Here is a 14,718-nt window from a genome sequence, read left to right as displayed (position 1 = left end):
ATGAAAATATGTTCTTTACAACACAGATGAAGGAGCTCGGCTGGAAATTCAGGTTTCATTTGGGTATCGGGTGTCGGGGCGTGGAGCGTCGGCGACTTCGCATCTGAAGGATGAAGTGACAGATGTTTCAATAAAACTTTATTTGCACAGTAAATAAACTTTGGTCACATGAAATGACTTGTCGGCGATGGAAGAGACACGAAGCAGATTTGCAGACGGTCTAATTTAGCATCGGAGGGACGTCCTGATCCAGATGTTCTTATGTCCGTCTCCTCTCTCAGCAAGAAGATTAAGTCTAAGCTGATGTTTGGCCTGAAAGTGAAGAAGAAGAAGAAGAAATCCAACACAGACATCATTCTGGAAAACAAAGGAGCCTTGGGTGAGACTTCCCACATTATCTCGCCGTCTTGTGATTGGTCCTGTCGTATCACATTCGGTGGGACGAACCCTTTTGCTCGCATCAGTCGGAATCATCGACCGCGGGTTTGATTGGCTGTTTCTGCGTGTGTGTGCAGACGGCGATGCAGAATTCCAGTCTGACTCCTCACCGATGGAGGTAGAAACCCCCGGGGATCAACCCGGGACCTCCGGAGTCAGAACCAGGATCCTTCCCAATTACAAGAGGTGCTAAATGCTCCCACCGCTTTAGTGTTTTACACGGCAAAAAAAAAAAACCATCCCGCAAGAGACTGACCTGAACGATGGCGCTCCAACAGGGCCAAGCTGAAAACTGACATCCAGAGCAGTGAAGGGAAACCGCAGAGTTTTCAGGTGACGGCGCAAAATTCACAACTACGTTTGGGGTTATACACTCGGCAGAACTCCATGTTGTCCCAGGCGACGGCGTCCACCTGATTGGTGCAGCGGCGTCTAACCCTCTGTCTCGCAGATCGCCATCAACATCACGGAGGCGAGGCAGCTGGTGGGGGAAAACATCGACCCCACCGTGGTGATCGAGATCGGAGACGAGAAGAAGCAGACGTCGGTCAAAGAGGGAACCGGCGCCCCCTTTTACAACGAGGTAGGAATGAATCAGCCCATCGAGGTGTCCCAATCGGAGCCTTTATTCTTCATCGTTTTTGTGCCTTTTCTTTCCATTAGTATTTCGTCTTTGACTTTTTTGCCCACAAAGAACTCTTCTTCGACAAAGTCATCAAGCTGACGGTGAGTCGCGTCTCCTGTAAGTCAGTAAAACGCTTATTTCGGTCTGAAAGCATCGTCTACGTTCTATTCGCCGGAAGACGAGGGGATCTTTGAGTACACGCTTAAACTTCATTTTATTCTGACCGTGTTGGACTTGGTTTCTCCGTCCAGGTGATGCACTCTAAAATGCTGAGGAGCTTCTCTGTCGGGTCTTTTAAGCTGGATGTTTGGACGGTCTACAAACAGCCAGGTAGCTCAAACCTCCCTCGCCTGTCGTTCATCGGGAGAAGGGAAACCTTTCAATTCTCTTTCGCTTCCATCTGTCTGCTTTACGACTTCATCAGGTCAACAGTTCGTCAATAAATGGGCAATGCTGACCACGCCTGGTGACATTAGCACTGGGGTCAAAGGTTACGTCAAGTGTGACATCAGCATCTCGGCAAAGGGAGACGCCGTGCAGCCGGGACCAAAGGCGAGCGATGCCGAGGAGCAGATCGACAAGTACGATCTTTAAAGTCGTTGGCGGTATTTCTTTCCTACCCCCTCTGAACGGGGACAGAAACCAAATATAGAGGCACCATGGATCTGACGCATCATCAGCATCTCGAGAAATCAACTCTTGCGCTCACTTCTTTTAGATATACAGTCAGAATGTATCTTTTTATGCAGATGACACTCTATTGTTGCAGATGACACTCTATTGTTGGACAGCCTTTTATCGAGTCGTCCTCTGGAGGCTTTTCAGTTGCACTAGAATAAAACTTGCTGGTAAAGTCATTTGTATTTCTGTGTTGCTGCGATATCAGGAATCTCCTGATTCCAGAGGGTTTTCCGGCCGAGCGACCCTGGGCTCGTTTCTGCGTGAAGGTTTATCGCGCTGAGGGCCTTCCGCGGAGCAACTCCAGCATCATGGCCAATGTCACCAAGGCCTTCATCGGAGACAACACGGCGCTAGTTGACCCGTATGTAGTGGTCAGCTTCTTCACACAAGTGGTGGGTCATTTTTACAGGTTAGAACCCAAATCAGAGAAAACCCTAAATGTCCCCCCCGCCCCAACCAGAAGCTTTGATGTTTCCTTTCCTCTCGTTGCCTCTCAGGGCCGCACAGCCACTCAGAAGTCCACTGCCGAGCCGGTGTGGAACGAGCAGATCGTCTTCACAGAGATGTTCCCGCCGTTGTGTCAGAGACTGAAGATCCAGGTCTGACCTGCATATGAGGACGGAGAGAGGCAAGTCTCTCATTCCAATGTCAGGCAGACGCCACACGATCCTGGCTTCTCTTTCCCTGTAGGTCTGGGATGAAGGAAGCATGGGGGATGTCGCCATAGGAACGCATTACTTCGACTTGAGACGCATTTCCAATGAGCAAGATGGCGACAGAGGTAGGGAGTGGTGAGGCGAGAAGAGTCGTAAAAGGAAGGGAACGCGAGTTAAAATGTTGTCGTCTTATTCTGGCGTTCTCCAGGGTTTCTCCCCACGTTCGGTCCCGCTTGGATAAACTTGTACGGCTCCGCCCAAAACTACACGTTAGGAGACGACACGGCGGAGCTGAATGAGGGCATTGGAGAGGGCGTGTCCTACAGGTAAATGTCAAAACACAAGTGTTCAAAATATTGTGCTTGATTAATACCTTAATAACGAGAGGCCCGACTCTTCCAGAGGTCGCGTCTACATGGAGCTGGCGGTGGAAATCCTGTCAGGAGGGGCGGGGACGGAGTCCAAACTCCTCCGGATGATCAACCCTGCGAAGGACCCGAAAGCGGGGAAAACCGGCGGGAAGGACGGCAAGACTCCTGCAGGAGGCGCGGCAGGAGGAGCTGCTGATGACGACAAAGGGAGGGGCGTGGCTGCAGAGGTCCTGCCCGTGGAGTCTCCTCCAGTGGTAGGAAGACGGGCGCATGCCTTCATGTCTCGCATCTAGCTCCTACAATACCCATGAGCCTTTGCTATAATACGGCGAGGACTTGGACCCTCTTATTGAATCGAGTCTTCCGGCTCTGAGTTTGTTCAGGGAGTCTATTTCTCTGTTTCTCAGATCGATTCCGACATCGACGAGACGTTCCTGCTGTTCGGCGTTTTGTTTGAAGCCACCATGATCGACAGGAAACTCGGCGACAAGCCCGTCGTCTTCGAGTTCTCCATCGGTGAGCCTCCTTGGCTTTGTGCACGTCTTTGTGTTTTCGGTTGTCGTGGTGCTTCTAGGCGTTTTTTTAATTTTTCCGCTCAGGTAACTATGGCAACATCTTGGAGCAGCCCAGTGTCACAGCTCCTAGCCCTGCCACGAGTCGGAGGAAGAAATTGCAGGACTACTCGGCCGGCAGTGGCGCATCCGGGACCTCCACCCTCGGCTCCTCGCCGGCCTCCCAAGCTTCCCCCCTCCTGCAGAAAGAACCGCCGGAAGCCGTCTTGACCTCCAAGTCCACCACGCCGCCGGAGAAGCCGGTCATCGTCGAAGGAAACCGGTCGAGTCCCCTTGTTTTGATCCTCGTCTTTCAGTTCCTGTGACTTCCTTCTCTATTCATCGCGAGGCTAAGTTGGGCTTCTGCGTGCTGCTCGCCTGCAGGTTCTACTCCCATCTGCCCCTGGAGAAGCAGAAGCCCTGCGTTAACGTTCTGAGTGTCTGGGAGAACAGAACCTACAGGCTGTACCACTCCAACATGCTGGAGAACATCGCGCTCCTGTTTGTATGTGCAAGCGCTCGCCCGTTGCACCAAGGCGGCCTCATTGGTTTACGAGATTAAGAGGTCAAATAAGACTTTACTCTACCTTAGGAGGAGGGCGTGGCCATGGTGGAGGCGCTACACAAGAAGTCTGATCCGGAGGCGGAGGAGACGCTAAAAGCAGTCCTCAGGGAATTCTGCGTGGACGCCAGGTAGTCGGTCTCTTGGGGGTCATGGGGGTCCAAGGCTGATGGTGGGCTTCACCGAAAACAACAGGCCTGATTCTGCAGGTTCTGATTCCTGCAGGGGGTTCTTAACGGAGGCGGAGGCCAAGCTGAAGGCGGCGCTGAAGTCCAGCTACCTGACTCAGCTGGACAAGAAGCGCCTCACCATGTGCAAACAGGAACTGGTGGGGAAACCTGAGATACAAGGATGCCTCCCGAAATCAGATCTGTGGTCCCGAGGCCCTCAGTTCATCCCCGCGTCAAACGGGATCTTTGTTCTGCTGCAGGAAGGCATGATGGGAGACGCCCTCGCTTTGATGGAGAGGAAGAGAAAAGCTGTCGGCGTGAAAGAAATGCTGCAGGATGCGAAGAAGCTCACGAAGAAGCTGCACTTCCTGGTGGAAGAGGTGAGCGACTCCCGTGTGGGTTTCCGTCTCCTGACCCCACGCATTCTAACCCGAACGCACCCGCAGCCGCAGCACACGGTGCCCGATGTCTTTGTGTGGTTGCTAAGCAACAACAAGCGCGTGGCGTACGCCCGGGTCCGAGCTCGGGACCTGCTGTATTCCGGCAGCCGGGAGGCCAGAGGAATCCACTGTGGGAAGATCGTCACGCTGTTTCTCCGGGTAAATGAAACGCACACGCGGCTGAAAGTCGTGCGTTTTCTACGCGACGACGACTGAGGCGCGTTCGTGTGTCCGTGTGTCCGTGCGTCCGCAGCCTCCGGGAAAACGTGTTTCAGGATTCCACGTCCAAGCCAAGCTGGAAGTGTATCTGTGGTACGGAAGCTGTCCCGACTCCTGCTACATGCTCGACGACCTTCCGGCAGGATTCAGTCCAGCCACCGGAGGCGCGGACGCCAACAACCCGCCAAAGCGCCTGCTCAGCACCGGTGAGCATCACCGTGGCTCAGCCCCCCCCCCCACCCCCCTCCCCCGCGGGGGGGCCGGCGACCAGAAGGAAGCCCCGAAGTAACGGCGTTGCGTGTTTTTGTCTCCAGAGACGCATCCGTTCCAGCTGAGGTGTCACATGTACCAGGCCCGAGGACTGATCGCAGCCGACAACACGGGGCTGTCCGACCCTTTCGCCCGGGTCACGTATCGGTCGCATAGTCAGACGACCAATGTAAGAGTGTGTGTGTGTGTGTGTGTGTGTGTGTGTGTGTGTGTGTGTGAGAGCATTTGGAAATGGAAATATCCAGACATGGACAACTCATGGTGTTCCATCTCGGCCCAAATTGAATCCTGATCTGGATTCTGATCTGGATAACTCATAAACTACGGTAGAATAAACACGTTTCTAAGCGCTAGCTAGCTACCAGGGTTAAAAGGTCAAACTGAGCTGAGTGAAGTGACATCATCTTCCTGAAGCCTTAACGCTATAAACCCAAAAGTCTCAGGGAAGCATTTGTTCCAGAATTTTTTTTTGGTGAAGCCGGGACACCGTATTCTGGTGCGCTATTAGCTTTGTGTGTGCGTGTGCGTGTGTGTGTGTGTCGCCATCAGGTCATCAGTCAGACTCTCAGCCCAACATGGAATCAGTGTCTGTTGATGAGCCAGCTGCCGGTGGGCGGGGAGCTGCAGCACGTCCAGAAAGAGCCGCCGCGCGTCGTGGTCGAGGTTTACGACGAGGACGCTCTGGTGAGGCGGCGACAACGCGAGCGACTTCATCGCTCTTCTGGCTCGTTTCCTGCTGACTCTCTAAGCCTCCTCTTCGTCGCGTCCGCCGCAGGGCAAGGCGGAGTATCTGGGATCCACGGTGGCGGTTCCCGAGGTCCGCCTGTCCGGTGACCCTTACACGCCTCCCACGCTGCGGTACAGCCCCCTGCACTGTGGCAGCCAATCAGGAGGTGAACTGCTGGCTGCGTTTGAGCTGCTGCAGGTGAGGCGCTCGCTGTCCGATCGGCTTCCGTCGTTTGACGGCGAGATGGAACGAGGCTCTCGTGATGAAGAGGAATGTGTGCAGATCCCGTATTCAGGAGAGCAGAGCCTGCCGCCGCTCGGCGACCTGGAAGGGAGCATCTACCGGGTTCCCGCCAACATCAGGCCCGTCCTCAGCACCTTCCGGCTGGAGGTTCGGATCCCGCATGAGTGTGTGTGTGTGGACTGTAGGACATGTTGTGTATTGGCTTAAATGAAGGCCGACAGAAACAAACAAATACAGGCTGGGATAGAAACATGCAGGTGAATAAATCCTGGCGTCAAACGAGCTTTCCTGAATTAAATATTTAACTGATTCATCAGGCATATTATTTTATGCATTCCGGTTTGCGGTTCTTCTCGACTGTATTTTGTTTCATTAACATGAAAGCGCCACAAGATGGCAGTAGCTGCACTTGAGGTCAGAATCGCCTCTTTGTGTGTCACCAGGTTTTATTCTGGGGTCTGAGGGAACTGAAGAAAGTTCAGCTGCTGTATGTTGATCGGCCACAGGTACACACGCACACACACACCCACACACACACACACTGAAATCGATCATAAAAATCAATTGATAAATCTTTCTTCTCCTTGCCCAGGTGTTTATAGAGTGCGCAGGTAAGACGCTGCCTTCCTCCGTCATTCAGAAGTACAAGTCCAACCCCAACTTCGGCACGCAGGTTGACGCCATCGAGCTGGTGAGATCGAGACACAAATAATACGCTAAATAAACCTCGTCAATACATCGGTCCGAATGATCGGAGGCCCGCCGGTCCCTGAGCGTTCCCTCCTGTCACTCAGGAGCTCCCGGAGAACGAGGACCTCCACCCTCCTCTCAGGATCACCGTCGTCGATTGGCGAGCCTTTGGCCGCAGCACGTTGGTCGGAAACCACGTCGTCAACAACCTGAAGGCTTTCAAATACGTCCCGCCTCCGGCCCTGCCCGCTCCCAAACAGCCACCCCCGCCTCCGGAGGATACGTGCCCCGTCCCAGAGCCGCAGCCGCAGCCGCCAAGACCCGAGGGTGAGAAGTGTACTTGTCTGGGTGCACGTCCAATGCGAACCAAAGCGTAGCCGGAACGTTGTCTCTCGTCCAAAAGGGCCGCCCCGGCGCGAGGACGAGGCCCAAGCCACCGTCCCACTAGCCACTCGGGATTTCCTGATCACTGTGGAGGAGGAAGCTCCGCCTCCAGCCCCACCTCCCGCTAAGAAACAACCCAAGCAGAAAATGGTGATGATGATGATGATGATGGGGTCTAATCTTTTCCCCGACCCACTCTCCCAGTCGTCGGGTGTCGCTGATGCGTCTGTGGGAATCTTCCTTGAATCCAGGAGAGCCGGACGAAGACCGCTCGTGGTCGTTCCACCAGGCGGAGACGGCGAACCATCGCTGACGAGTCGGCGGCTTGCGTCATCGACTGGTGGTCCAAATACTACGCGTCCGTAGAGAAGGAGGTGGCCGCGACCGTTCGCGCTTTTTACGGCCGAGGATGAGAATCGAAATGTGAAACTGTGTTTGTGTTCCAGGCCAAGCAGAACAGCGGCCCGTTCCCTCAGGTGTTTGAGAAAGGTAAGAAGCTCCTGTCCCGTCCCCTCAGGTGAACGCCACGGCGCCATCGGGTCTGTCTGTCTGAACTGACGCTTCTAATCTAACTCTCTCTGATCTGATTTGATTTAAATCTGACACCAAATCCAATTTACAGCTGCATTTATGACATTATTTAAATGTTAAAACGAATCCTAGACTGAACTAAAAACTCCGCCTGGGTGGGGCAACGTCTGTGGACATGCATGACGGGAGGTTCTGAGGTCCAAACCGGTCAACTTGGTAAAAGGAGGAGGAACCATATAGCTGCTGTTCCCTCAGTTTTTACTAAATTATCTCACCCGGTTGCCAGAATTTAAACCCTGAAGCCCGACTGACTGGGTTTAAGCTGGGAGTCGGAGCGAACCAGAGCTTGTACCTTTATTTCTCCCCTGACCCCCCCCCCCCACACATATTGTCGTGTGTTGCAGCATCGCCATACCACAGCTTGCTCAACGATGGAGTACAATCTTTGGGTAAGGACAGAGACAGACGAGTCCTTCAGGGACGTTTCCCGGCTGTTTTCTGGCTTCTGACTTCCTGGGAGGAAACGGTCTGCCCTCTCGGTTTCAACCTTGTAGCTCTGGTTAGCATGCCTAGTGTGGATGGCTCCGTCAATGCATGATCGATCAGTGGCCTTCAGCCGGCTTCTGTTTCCAGCAGCGGTGGGCCTTTTGATTGGTTTGTTTGTGGCTTAGATGGGCAGAGATCAAACGTCTGGCCCTTTCTCCCGACTCCTCGGTCGACAAAGTGTAGTCTGCGTTCTCTCCACAATCCATCTGGTAACACTTTGCGTGTCGTTTTTTTGTTCCATCAGTCAGCTTCTCAGACGGGGACAAGAAGAAACAGAAGGGGAGAGCCACCGTGGAGACGACCGTCGGGCCGTCTGTGAGACTGGCCTCTCTGAAGGTACCAGTGAGGTCAACGGGCTTGTAGCGAAGTCCATGTTGAGCATTGGAGACGGAAGCTACCTGCGATGCTAATGTTCTCTCTGCAGCTGTACAACAAGGAGCTGGAGGCGGAGTTTGGGCCCTTCAATGATTGGGTGAACACGTATGACCTCTTCAGGGGGAAGGCCAATGAGGATGAGGGCGTGACCAACGAGAGATTTGTTGGCAAATTTAAGGTGAGATCTGATTGGCTCCGAGTTCCTCTGTTACCAAACGACGGGCGGTAACCCCGACATTGATCTGATTGGGTCTGTGCGCACGCAGGGTCGCTTCTGCCTGTACAAGCTGACCGAGAAGGATGAAGAAGAGTGGGATGAAGTCGCTGATGCTGGACACTTCAAAGTGAACAGAGGAATCCCTCTGAACGTCTCAGTCCAAGTCATCATACGCGTCTACATCGTCTCCGTACGTCCTCCTTCACGGCAGCGCGGCTTTAAAGTGTTACCTGTGTTTTTAGATGTCGCGCAATCTGCAAAATACAGTCAGGCTGTTGCCGCGTTGTCCAGAAAAATGGTTTCGTGGACTGGAGAAAGTGGCCGTGACACCCAGGAAATGGAAAGGGGAGCTCCTCAGAACCATCTGAGGTCAGCTTGGTTCGGAGAGACTTACCGCTTTCCAAAACCAAAGGGGCTGCCCAGCATTCGTCTTGGATCTGCTTGAGGTTTCTGCCTGTTCTCAGGCAGTTTTTCCTCACCATTATCCACAGGGATGTTCCCCCTCGTGGGGGGGCGGTTGTTGGGTCTTTGTAGACCTGCTCTTCTTGGAAAGTACCTTAGAAGAACCTTGGTGCTGATTTGGTGCAGGACTGTTACCGTCAGGGAACCATGGGGACGAGACTAAACGACATCTAATCTGTTCCAGGCCTCGAACCTGCACCCAGCTGACCCGGACGGAAAGGCGGATCCTTACATTGTCCTCCGGCTCGGCAAGAATGAAATCAAAGACAGAGACAACTACATCCCCAAACAGCTGAATCCTGTGTTTGGAAGGTTTGTGAGGCCCCGACCCCCCCACCCCCCCCTATGTTCAAAGTCTGACTCCAGATGTCTTTAGCTGACTTCTTTCTTCCAGATCCTTTGAGATGCAGGCGACGTTTCCACAGGACTCCTTGCTGTCGGTGCTGATCTACGACTACGACATGGTGGGAGGCGACGACCTGATCGGAGAGACTCGCATCGACTTGGAGAACCGATTCTTCAGCCGGCACAGGCCGACCTGTGGACTCCCCACAGAGTACAGCATGTAAGTCTGCTTGTCTTTCTTCAGATCCTCGGGAACCAGAACCAGATTCTCAGTGTTCAACTCCACTATTTGACCATCGGGTCAATCTGGTTCCTCTGCTTGTAGAAAGTCTTACTTTTCACTCTTCAGCTCGAGGCTCTTATCTGACTTAGTCGTTTTTACTTCAACAAAATAAATAAAAAACAAACTTAAGACAGAATGTTGTGTGTCTGGAGCTGAATTTACAACCTTATACTTGTTGAATAATCGTCCTCTCAGCGATGGTTACAACGCCTGGAGAGACTGCCTGAAGCCGTCGGACTTGCTGGCTAAGCTCTGCAGAGAGAACGGCCTGGACGAGCCCGCGTTCAGGCCGGGACGCATCACTTTCGCTGGCAAGGTGTTCGCCGGCAAGACGGTCTTCATGGATGAAGGTACCGGTACAGACGGACCCGGACGTTTGTCTTGATGCTTAATTACGCACAAATGACTGACGTCACTCACGGTTCCGTCTCAGACCAGGCAATCGAGTCCTATGAGCATCTGTCTCTGAAGATCCTGCATCGCTGGGCGGAGATCCCAGCCGTGGGATGCAAACTGGTGCCGGAGCACATCGAGACCAGGACCCTGTTCAACAAGACTCGGCCCGGAATGGACCAGGTACCCAGAACTGCTCTTTTATTGGTTGGAAGGGACATCCGTATGACGAGGATGACGGATAACGGTGCTCTTGTTCGTAGGGTCAGGTCCAGATGTGGGTGGACATGTTTCCTACGGACCTGCCCCATCCCGGACCTTCGGTGGACATTTCACCGAGGAAGCCAAAGGGGTGAGAACCGTCTTCCGGAGTCTTGTCGCGGCTGTTTTTTGGAGAGCCTAACGGGTGTGTTTGTTCAGGTACGAGCTGCGCATCATCATTTGGAACACAGAAGACGTGATCCTGGAGGACAGCAACTTCCTGACGGGTCAACAGTCCAGCGATATCTACGTGAAAGGGTAACGGCGAGCTTTGAGATCCGTTGCTTCTGCATTGTCTGTCCCAGACCGTGTCTCGAGGAATCTCTCCACTGGCTTCAGCTGGTTCAAAGGGCTGGAGGACGACCGCCAGGAGACAGACGTCCACTACAACTCTCTGACCGGGGAAGGAAACTTTAACTGGCGCTTCGTCTTCCCCTTCCACTACCTGCCGGCTGAGAAGGTACTAAAAAAAAAAAAAAAAAAAAACGAAGCGCAGCAGAGTGAAGACGAGTGAAAGAACAACACGTCTGTCGTTTCTCTCTCAGGTTCTAGTGGTGAGGAAGAGAGAGAGCATCTTCTCCCTGGATAAAACCGAGCAGAAGCTTCCGTCCATCCTCATCCTGCAGGTCTGGGACTTCGAGACGCTTTCCTCTGATGACTTCTTAGGTGCGTGCGTGCGACCGTTTCTCCCTGTGCGCGTTCGCCTCTTTTCGTTGCGCTGGGCTGATTCGTGCACGCGTTCTCTCACAGGCACCGTGGAGTTGGATCTCCACGGATTCCCTCGAGGGGCGAAGACGGCAAAGTCGTGCAAGGCGGAGATCTGGACCGACGGCACGGAGAAGATCTCCATCTTCCAGCAGAAGCGAGCGAGAGGCTGGTGGCCTTTCTCCAAGGCTGGAGAGCTGACGGTACGTTCAGACGTCGTACGAGCTGCTTCGAGCCCGGCGCCGGAGGTCAACGGGCGTGTCGTTTGCTCTGAATCCATCAGGGCAAAGTGGAAGCAGAGTTCCACCTGGTGACGGCCGAGGACGCGGAGAAAAATCCCGTTGGCAAAGCCCGCAAGGAGCCGGAGCCGCTGCCGAAACCAAAGTAGGTTCTCCTCGCAACGCCCGCCATTTTGAATCCCTTTTTGTTCCAAGTCTTGCTTCTCAAAGTGAAATCAGGTGGTTTGGGTTCTAAAAGCGCCTCCTCCCCTCCGTCTGTCCGTCTGTCTGTCTCTAACCGCAGCCGCCCGGACACGTCCTTCTCGTGGTTCGTCAATCCCTTCAAGTGCTTCTTCCACCTGATCTGGCGAAACTACAAGAAGTACATCATCATCGCCCTGGTCCTCCTCATCCTCGCGCTGTTCCTCGCGCTGCTGTTCTACACGCTGCCCGGAGCCCTTTCTCAGAGAATAGTCAGCGGAAAATAGTCGTTCTGATTCGGTCGCGGTTTACGAAACGTTCAAATCCGTCGGCTGGACGGGCTTGAGTGTTTACTAGAACCTGCGGCGGCGGCCAAAAACAGACGTCAAAGATCCGTTTAGCGTTTAGACTTCAGCAGCAACAAGGATCTGATGAAACGTTTTTATTTCCATACATTTGAAGTATCTGATGTAACGAGTTGATCAATAAAAAGTGTCCCAATGATCTTTTTTTTAAACACAAAAGCCTTTTTTTTTTTGTGACCTACTGCTCTTGTTGGGCTGAATGAATCGGATTTCGTTCTGCGGGAGCAGCTTCTGGACGCCGGTGTATTTGACACGAAATCCCAGCATGCAACACTCTGGTTTCAAAAGATCTCGCTGCACGACGTCAGCGCGTCAGACAGACATAGGAGCGCCTGCGGAGTGGAGGAGGGTGGAGACGCCGTCGGCCTGAAGCTGAGCTCTACCGCTGCTGATTACTGGAGGCGGCGGCTGAAACACATTAGCGTAAAAAAAAATAGTTATATATATATATAATTGAGTACTTTCCTTGTATTTCTCACACTATTAGAGACGTATCTACGGAAGCTTATTGCATTCACTGAAGAAAAAAAAGTTTCGGTTTTCCTGAATTTATGAATTAATGAGATAAATCCTTTCTTTCCTGTTTTTAGAGGTATTTTTTTCCGTTTTTCTGAAATAATGAGATAAATTAATGCTAAATATATTTTTTTATGTTATTAGAGGTAATTTTTTTCGGTTTTTAGAGGTAATATTTTTCTGTTTTTAGAGGTAATTTTTTTTCCAGTTTTTAGTGGTAATTATTTTTCGGTTTTTAGAGCAAATATTTTCTTTTCTGTTTTTAGTGGTAATATTTTTCTGTTTTTAGAGGTAACCATTTTTCGGTTTTTAGAGCAAATTTTTTCTTTTCTGTTTTTAGTGGTAATTAATTTTCGGTTTTTAGAGCAAATATTTTCTTTTCTGTTTTTAGTGGTAATATTTTTCGGTTTTTAGAGGTAATCTTTTTCGGTTTTTAGAGGTAATTTTTTCAGTTTTTCTGAAATGTTGAAATAATTCTGTAGGCCTATTTATTTTAGGTCTAGTAATGGCTGCCGTAGATCTTGCTTGTTCTATTCGCTTTTATTTTCATCTTGGTTTAAGACACTGGGAAATACTCTGCTGTCTGAGTAACCTTGAAGGGATTGTTCTCAGTTTATCGACTTTGCGTAGGCACCTCAAGTCTATGCGGTTGTTCAGAAGAAAGTGCCATTCTGATTTGCTGGATACTGCGCTGTTTCTTCAGGAACAGATGGATCAACATGGCATGCTCCATGGATATAAGATGATGCACCAGAAATGCCTTCAACATGGTTTTGTTGTTACTCAGGAAACAATTAGGCATTTGTGTTCACCTGCTACACTGCTCAAAATATCCAATCTGTGGGCAAACGAGGGCGAAGGCTGCAAGATGCATCGACATGCTTCTTCAGAAAATAGGGCTTGAAGTTATCTCATAAATTCAGGAAAACCGAAACTTTTTTTTTTCTTTAAGTTATCTCATAAATTCAGGAAAACCGAAACTTTTTTTTTTTCTTTAAGTTATCTCATAAATTCAGGAAAACCGAAACTTTTTTTTTTTCTTTAAGTTATCTCATAAATTCAGGAAAACCGAAACTTTTTTTTTTTCTTTAAGTTATCTCATAAATTCAGGAAAACCGAAACTTTTTTTTTTTTCTTGAAGTTATCTCATAAATTCAGGAAAACCGAATTTTTTTTTCTTCAGTGAATGCAATAAGCTTCCGTACGTATCTGCTTTCCCAAGTTGAATAAATAATTGGATTCGATAGCAGAAGTGACGCCGTCTTACCACAAGGCATCCGGGGCTGCTGATGGGGAAGTCGGTTTGAGAGAGACCTACGGCGCCCCCTAGAGCCTGAGAGCGAACGGGACGATAGATGAGCCGCTAACGCAGGTTCTTCCAGAGGGACGCTTGATAAATACGACCCTTTCTTGAGCCTTGAACGCGGCGCTGGCGACTGACCTGAGCCTGGTCGAGACAGGCCTGGAGCTTCCGTTTCGCCCGCCACCTGGCCACCCTCAGCCGGGTCTTCTCCCGACGCTCTCGCACCTTCAACAAAGCGTCGTATTCGACGTTAGACGTAGGAAACCGTGGGAAGAGAGCTCCCTTCCTCCTGCCGTCGACTTGCCATTTCTGCCAGGAGAGGCTGAGGCAGAGTTTTCTCCAGCTCCCGGCGCCGCCGCCGGCGGAGCTCGTTCCTGCGCATTTTGTACTCCTCGTAAAGGCTGATGTCTTTGGTCCAGGGTTGCACCGTCTGGTGAGGTGGGATGCTGGGCGGCATGGCAACCAGGGACAGGAAGGAGGACGCCGGCTGAGGCATCAGATCTGTGAGGAGGGATTCTTACATTAAGTACAGGTCACAGATGTGAGATCAAATATCATAGAATCCGCTCACAGGCGCCAGAGCCGGCCGTCGTCCGGCTCCCTGGATACCCCGACCACTCGGCCACCGAGCTCTGAGCCTGGAGGACAAGAATAAACACGTTCTGGATTGTGTGTGTGTGTGTGAGTGTGTGTGTGTTAGCGTGAGGAGAACTCAAACACCGACTGTTCTCAGCCTGACGTTCACCTCGGACTCCGGAACGGGACCCGGCTCCGCCTGGCAGTCCAGCAGCTCGGCGCTCATCGCCCGCCGCTCGTCCTCTGGCTCGTCTTTGATGCAGATCACCTCTTCTTCCTCGCGCTTCACCTGAATCACAACAATTTATTTTTATTTTATTGTTATTTTGCATCAATGGAGTAATTTAATATTGGTTTTGTTTTTATTTGTATTATTAAATTTGTATTTATAAAT

At 51.5% G+C, this 14,718-nt stretch overlaps 2 protein-coding genes across 2 annotated transcripts; one reads left to right on the top strand and one right to left on the bottom strand.

The window, feature by feature from the left end:
* Positions 1-303: 303 nt before the first annotated feature.
* fer1l6 (fer-1 like family member 6) lies at positions 304-11,851 on the top strand. Its single transcript, XM_068746737.1, has 45 exons — positions 304-379; positions 516-624; positions 717-771; positions 890-1,021; positions 1,102-1,164; positions 1,315-1,393; positions 1,488-1,644; positions 1,950-2,136; positions 2,242-2,343; positions 2,435-2,525; positions 2,609-2,726; positions 2,803-3,022; positions 3,179-3,287; positions 3,371-3,605; positions 3,707-3,827; positions 3,915-4,015; positions 4,110-4,212; positions 4,315-4,434; positions 4,501-4,653; positions 4,748-4,919; positions 5,028-5,152; positions 5,533-5,667; positions 5,759-5,908; positions 5,993-6,100; positions 6,397-6,459; positions 6,546-6,644; positions 6,748-6,970; positions 7,047-7,177; positions 7,279-7,401; positions 7,474-7,516; positions 7,963-8,007; positions 8,349-8,440; positions 8,529-8,657; positions 8,746-8,886; positions 9,343-9,470; positions 9,553-9,723; positions 9,982-10,136; positions 10,220-10,362; positions 10,443-10,531; positions 10,600-10,698; positions 10,780-10,900; positions 10,986-11,106; positions 11,191-11,348; positions 11,429-11,529; positions 11,668-11,851. The coding sequence occupies exons 1-45, from the start codon at positions 304-306 to the stop codon at positions 11,849-11,851; spliced, it is 5,580 nt and encodes a 1,859-aa protein (XP_068602838.1).
* A 355-nt stretch (positions 11,852-12,206) lies between these two features.
* si:ch211-67e16.4 (uncharacterized) lies at positions 12,207-14,211 on the bottom strand. Its single transcript, XM_068746738.1, has 4 exons — positions 14,053-14,211; positions 13,887-13,973; positions 13,713-13,778; positions 12,207-12,337 (listed from the first exon to the last, which is right to left on the bottom strand). The coding sequence occupies exons 1-4, from the start codon at positions 14,203-14,205 to the stop codon at positions 12,242-12,244; spliced, it is 402 nt and encodes a 133-aa protein (XP_068602839.1). The 5' UTR covers positions 14,206-14,211; the 3' UTR covers positions 12,207-12,241.
* Positions 14,212-14,718: the final 507 nt, after the last annotated feature.

The sequence above is a fragment of the Brachionichthys hirsutus genome, chromosome 12 (genome assembly GCF_040956055.1).
Source record: "Brachionichthys hirsutus isolate HB-005 chromosome 12, CSIRO-AGI_Bhir_v1, whole genome shotgun sequence".
Taxonomy (NCBI): Eukaryota; Metazoa; Chordata; class Actinopteri; order Lophiiformes; family Brachionichthyidae; genus Brachionichthys; species Brachionichthys hirsutus.
The sequence above is the reverse complement of the archived record's forward strand: the minus strand, read 5'-3'. Positions and strand labels throughout refer to the sequence as shown.

Bases quoted from the DNA above. Each gene is read 5' to 3' on its own strand.
- si:ch211-67e16.4 (XM_068746738.1), bottom strand. From the start codon at position 14,205: ATGCCGCCCAGCATCCCACCTCACCAGACGGTGCAACCCTGGACCAAA. The intron at 13,974-14,052 runs GCAAGTCGACGG...GCTTTGTTGAAG, and splicing joins AGCCTCTCCTGGCAGAAATG to GTGCGAGAGCGTCGGGAGAA. The intron at 12,338-13,712 runs GTAAGACGGCGT...AATGTGTTTCAG, and splicing joins GCAGCCCCGGATGCCTTGTG to CCGCCGCCTCCAGTAATCAG.
- fer1l6 (XM_068746737.1), top strand. From the start codon at position 304: ATGTTTGGCCTGAAAGTGAAGAAGAAGAAGAAGAAATCCAACACAGAC. The intron at 2,727-2,802 runs GTAAATGTCAAA...CGACTCTTCCAG, and splicing joins GGAGAGGGCGTGTCCTACAG to AGGTCGCGTCTACATGGAGC. The intron at 6,645-6,747 runs GTGAGATCGAGA...CCTGTCACTCAG, and splicing joins AGGTTGACGCCATCGAGCTG to GAGCTCCCGGAGAACGAGGA.